Here is a 6,389-nt window from a genome sequence, read left to right as displayed (position 1 = left end):
GACGTGTGCTCTTCCGATCTAAACCATACGGTTAATTGGTTTGAAATTTTAATATGATATTGATAGTTTCGTTTTAAAGAATATTCTATATAATTTTTAAACAGATTGAAGTATTTTGATTTTGCTATCGAACCTCCTTAAATTAATTAATTAAATTAACGCTAACTTGGGTATGATCCAAGTATGCCGTGGAAACAATCGCCGATTATCTTCGAATTCATCCAGAACTCCTGCAGACATGAAGCGTTTCGAAATAGCGCGTCAAAGTGCGCCGAAAATGTGGAGTCGAACAGACCGCCACAAACGTATTTATTAGATACCCGGAACCACGATACAGAGCGGGAATGGAGCGGAGCAGAGAGATACTTGTTCATACGGACGTTAGCTCCGGAGTCTCACGTCAAACATGAGATCGAGGAAAACCGGAGCATTAACCGATTGTAGCGACATGCTTATGTTGATCTTATGCGTCGCGAGGGGTCTCAGCCCAAACACTAATACGCGTGCAACTTAACATATATTAATTATACATCCGTTATCAGCATTTAAAAGAAATCTTCTGACGCTATAAAAATTGTGCTAAATACTTATTTTGTCAAAAACAAAGCAATGCAATTAATATTATTCTAGTCTAGCAATTAATATTATACTATTCCGATATTATTCTAGGTAGTCAAATCTGTGGACAGTTTTTGAGCCGAGTCTGCTATAAATGTTGTTAACAGAAAGACACACACAAATTAGACATAAAATGTGTGTAATATTTAACGATGCTGACAAACTGCCGCTAAAAATCGAATAGAATCTGCTAATATTTTATGCCAACAGATTGATGGCAGAAATTGAACAGAATTTACTGATATAACTTGATAGTAAATTGACGGCAGAAACTGAGTAGAATTTAGGTTTCTATTCTGGAAACCATGCGATATATTATATCGTATAATTTCGAGTGATATTGCATACTACAATGCATACTGCAGACAAATATTTATAATTATAATTTTGCTGTAATGGAAAATAGAAACACAATTTTATTTTAGATATGGTATAAGTTCAAAAAGAAAAATTAGTCCAAATCAAAACGACAAAATAGTTTGATGGAATAACTAGACAAAGTACAATATTAAAATAGTGCATTAACAATAAATTTGATAATTGAATTTTATGATCTCACAATCAGATAGACAATTATTAACATATACTGTCTGCATAGTAACGAAATCTGAACATTGAAAATGGTTGCATAAATATTTAAAGTTGATCCTCATATGAATGTTATCATCATCTGAAAGAGATCTTCTGATGCTGTAAAAATTATGCTATTTTATGTTATTTTATCAAAAACAAAACAGTGTAATTAATCCGATATTATTAAAGCAATAGGTAAGTAAACATTTATTGTCTAAAATTATAAATGGATATTAAAATAATGTATTTTCAGCAAATATTTTTTAAGTATTATATTATATAACTCAGATAGCACAGAGAGTTCAAAAAGAACTTGTCAGTCACATGTCATCAATTCTAAGTTAATTTTCAGATGCAGAAAAAATTCTTTTCCTACTAATTTTAAAAAAGAATTCTTTTTGCACCTGAAAATTAACTCAGAATTGACATACAATTGAATATACAATTGAATGAATTCTTTTTGCTATGTGCTTCTCTGTGCTTTGTGAGAACACTAGTTTCCTTAATGCAAGAACACAATCATATCTCGCACTAAGTGCACGTATAAATAATGCACAAATGATATACCCGAGTTTAATATATAGATTTTGATTATATATGTATAGTAGAAAGCCCGACACACGTGAAACGGACACCAACGAACATTACCTATAGCAGCAGTCTGGCAAGTATTTAGTGACAACGCAGATTCTACTCGATTTCTGCTACCAATCTGCTAACATAGGCATGTCAACAGACTTTGTCATATTTCTGACAGCAGTTTGCCGATATCATTAGATATTACCAACTGTGTGAAATTAATTGCCTTTTTATCGTTAAAAATTAGTAGCATGTTCTACTCAAAATCTGTCTTTATAGGTTAACATATAATACATAACTTTACTTCTTTATTATCTCGCCTCTAGTCATTTGACATTATCCTTAATTCAACTCCTTTTGTCTTCTCATCCTCCATAAAGATACTAAGCGTACACTTTGATCCTTTCTTTGGTCCTTTGAGCATCATGTAACTAACAAATGTAGGGCTGCATATGCACGTCTTCGTTTGTTACATCCCTTGCGTGATGTTCTCTCCCTCTTACAAACACTTCTAGTCTTCCAGCTCCTTATTCTTTCTCTCTCTGATTATGCTGATACTGTCTACATATCCAACATAAGTCAACATGTGCATCGCTGGATATAACACATGCTCCAAATGCTTGTCTCCGCTTTGCATATGGCGCTAAGAAATTTGGCCATATACCGATAATAACTACATCAGCTCTCGTAGGCTGGTAGAGTAGAAACTGAATAGAAAAGTCCTTTACCATTTTGCAAAATTCGCAATTATTAACAAGATATTAATTTTTGAAAATTGGCGAATAAATGCGTATCCGTCCGGCCCACCGTTGAATGTAAGCGCACGGCAAGATACGACCTCCCCACCACTAGTCGTTGTTATGTACGCAGAGATAAACAATTATGGTAGAATGATCAGCGATAGGGTGGTCGTAACTAACTGCGCGCTTACATTCAGCGGTGGGCCGGACAGATACGCGTCTATTCGCCAATCATCAAAAATTAAGATCTTGTTAATGATTGCGAATTTTGCAAAATGGTACAGGACTTTCTGTTCAGTTTAATCTGCTCTAGCAGCCAACGAGAGCTGGTGCGGTTATTATTCTGTATACAGGGCGTCCTATTTTCAAGAATCCATTAAGATTTCTCGAAAACTATGATAGATACGGAAAAATATTTCAAACAAAAATTGTATGACTTCAAGGAAGACATAAAATAGTACCATTGTTGACCTTAGGTGGCATTGTCAAGGTCATGAAAAGGTCATTTCAAATTTTTTAAATGGAATCTCTTATTTTTTTATTGCATATTCTTATTGCATAGCTTATCTCGAGAGCTTTCTAAAACACTATAATAAAATATTTTTCCATTGAGCACTTTTTGAGTTATAAGGCTTGAATGTTACAGTACCGCCAGCATTAGCATTATCCAAAGTGTTCAATGGCTAAAACCTTTTGAATGTTATTCAGGATCATAAGCTTGATAACATGTATGTATCAAGATCATAATCACTGGAGATTGTTGCTCTTATTTTTGAAAGTTATTTTTATTCTTTGATAAGCGAAGCTTTAGCTTTCTCACATCCTCGCCGTAAACCCTCGCTAGCGCTAAATAACACCAATGTTCAAATGAGCATAACTCTACGAAAAATCAACAAGACTTCAACGCGTCTCGAAAAACCCTTTTAACCGAGTCCTCACTCGATCTTGTGCCATTTGAGATTTTCAAACTCCCTCTCCCCCCATCCTCCCTGGAGGGTAGAAGTGGATGTTTTTAAGGTTAAATGATGTGCCATCGTAACCCTATAAAGAGTGACTCTAAAAACAGGCCCCAAAAAATGGCCTGTATTCTTGTTCTCGATTCCGGACTTTATTTTGGTGATAAATGATAGTAAACCATGAGACACTAATCCTCTGAAATTTTTAAATTGAGCTTACTCTTTGTTGTCAAGTTATGAAGCCTCAAAGTTATTATTTTATACCGTGTTTCTTAAAACGGATCTTTGCATGCGAATAGCTTTTAAGTAAAGCATTTTGGAGAAAAATGTTTCAGATAAAAGTTGTAAGATGTGAAAGGATACACAAAATGATGACCTTCACTGTGATCTTGAGGTCATTTGGAGGCCAACTTTTGATTTTAAAATAAGAACTTTTATATAAAGTAATATTTGGGAGTGAAATGATTATTAGAGAGTACTTTTTTGGACCGGTGTTGAATAACAGAGGTGGTTTTGGAGTCAAAGTTGGTTTCATTATTTTTCTTGCTGTTTATTTCTACAATAAGAAAGAGTTTTCACTGGAAATGCTGAAGTTGATCTTGAAATAAGCTTTAGAAATGTCTTCAAGATCTAAAGGCCTTCTTCTATTTACCCTTACATGGCCTTGTTTACCTTACAAATCCTACAATTTTTATTTGAAATATTTTTATCTGAAATGCTTTTCCTAAAAGTTATTTGTAAGCAAATAGAAGAGTGGAAACTCTTTCTTATTGTAGAAATAAACGACAAGAAAAGTAATGAAACCCCAAAGCCACCTCTATTATTCAATCCCCCGATCCAAAAAAGTACTTTCTATAATCATAATAATAAGAATAGGTTATATGATTGTAACCCTGAGGGGATCAATAAAGAATTATATATATATAATTATAATAATCATTTTACTCCCAAGCGTTACTTTATATAAAAGTTCTTATTTAAAAATCAAAAGTTGACCTCCAAATGACTTTCAAGAGTGTCTTCAAGATCACAGTGAAAATCATCATTTTGTGTACCCTTTCACATCTTACAACTTTTGTCTAAAACATTTTTCTTCGAAATGCTTTGCTTAAAAACTATTCGCATGCAAAGATCCGTTTTGAGAAACAAGGTATAAAATGATAACTTTAAGGCTTTATAACTTGGCAACAAAGAGTAGGCTCAATTTGAAAGTTTCAGAGGATTAGTGTCTTATGATTTACTATCATTTATCACCAAAATAAAGTCCAGAATCGAGGGCGAGATTACAGGCCATTTTTGGGGTCACTCTTTCAATCCAATATCTCAAACCATTCAAAAATTATTCAAGTGGCTTCAAACTTTTGGCGGTTTTTGTATACAAAAGAAATATAGTATTTTATTGTAGTTATTGATACATCTATATGATATGTTTCAGGTTACCAAAGAAGGTGAATTGCTACCTTTTTTCCAGACGGAACTAAAAGTGGGTGGTGATGGAGAGGAGGATATGATTTTTTTTATCTGGCCTACTACAATTGTTCATAAGATTGACCGGTACTCACCATTGTACAAGATATCAGCTAATAACATGTTGCGAGAGCAATTCGAAATTGTCGTGATATTGGAAGGTAAAAATGTTAATATATCATGTTTACAGATTGAAATAGAATTTGAAATATTTAGCTCTTTTAGTGCTTAATCCTTTGTCAACAATTGGGTTTTTTTTGACACAAGCAAAATTTCATTTTTAAAGGAAGATGTTAAAAAAATCCGATTTTTAGCCCCCCTATGGAACTTTAGTTATCCACAAAAGTTATTGTTTGGGACCCACATGAAATAGTAAAAATAGTTTTATATCCCAGAAATGCAGGGAAAGTTGATTTTTTAAATGTTATATCATGTCTTTCCTTTGTAAGTCGAATTTTCATATATCACGCTAGAACTTATCATTAATCGGATTTATTGCAAAAGTCATGATAATTGATACTTAAAGGTTTTAAGGCTCACTGATCACGAATCTGTTATTAAAAATGGTAAATTATGGAAACAGGTAATCCAAAATGCACGCTTGACATGCAGTTTTGTAGGTAGGGTTACAACAATCGAATTTTTTTATAATATTAATTAAAATGAATCTAAGCGTGCTGTTTAAAACACATTGATTATGAATCCATTAATTAAATGGAAAAATCAATGGTGACGGAATCAAAATGGCGATTCAAAGTGTTTGTACCCGATTAAAGTCACATTTAATATATTTTATAGAACAAAATGAATGTGCTCTTTCGAGGTCTTCTATTGCACACTGTTAAAGTAGGATTTTAAAAAATTAACTATCTAACTAATCATTTAATAATCAGTGTGGCACTTAAAGAGCATGTCGGAATTTAATATATATATAATACTGTAAATGTCAGCGCCTCTAGCGGTACTTATGTTTTTCATAGATATCCTAAGTTACCCATCTTATATTTTCTGTTTCTACGTTACGCGTTGCGTGTGCGCCTGAATTATTATTCTTCTTCCGTTGTATTGTGACTAACGTTCTTTTCTCTTCGTTTTATATATTCGCAATAAAAACGTATTGTAACAATTTAAGTTGAGTATCATCACCATCATCGCGATCCTCCCACAGGTTATGGGCCCAGGACGCGTAGTCAATAAATGTGGTGTTTGAATAACATATTATAATTGTTTGGCCGAAAGGTTAGTTACGAATTTTTTTGTGAATTATCGAAAAGTTGATTGCTCTAGCCGGCATCATGGCAGAATCCACGTCCAACTTTTCCATTACTTTCCAAAAACTAAAAGGACGTGATAACTATATAAATTGGAAATTTCAAATGAAGAATTATCTGCGGCATGACAACTTATGGTGCACTATTGCTGGTTATCCTGAAGGCGACGGAACATCAGCAGGTGA

The 6,389-nt window shown here is 33.4% G+C and overlaps 2 protein-coding genes across 2 annotated transcripts in view; both read left to right on the top strand.

Moving 5' to 3' along the window:
• LOC105448386 (inward rectifier potassium channel 2-like) overlaps nucleotides 1-5,202 on the top strand; it is a 21,974-nt gene extending 16,772 nt beyond the window's left edge. Inside the window, exon 3 of the mRNA XM_011686908.1 lies at nucleotides 4,902-5,202. Within this exon, the coding sequence (XP_011685210.1) occupies nucleotides 4,902-5,165 (264 nt within the window). The 3' untranslated portion in view covers nucleotides 5,166-5,202. The remainder of the gene's footprint in view (nucleotides 1-4,901) is intronic.
• Nucleotides 1-6,389, top strand: part of LOC105448323 — a 49,136-nt gene that overhangs the window by 35,854 nt on the left and 6,893 nt on the right. The window lies entirely within an intron of this gene.

The sequence above is a fragment of the Wasmannia auropunctata genome, unplaced genomic scaffold, assembly GCF_000956235.1.
Source record: "Wasmannia auropunctata unplaced genomic scaffold, wasmannia.A_1.0 LD336088.1, whole genome shotgun sequence".
Lineage (NCBI taxonomy): Eukaryota > Metazoa > Arthropoda > Insecta > Hymenoptera > Formicidae > Wasmannia > Wasmannia auropunctata.
The sequence above is the reverse complement of the archived record's forward strand: the minus strand, read 5'-3'. Positions and strand labels throughout refer to the sequence as shown.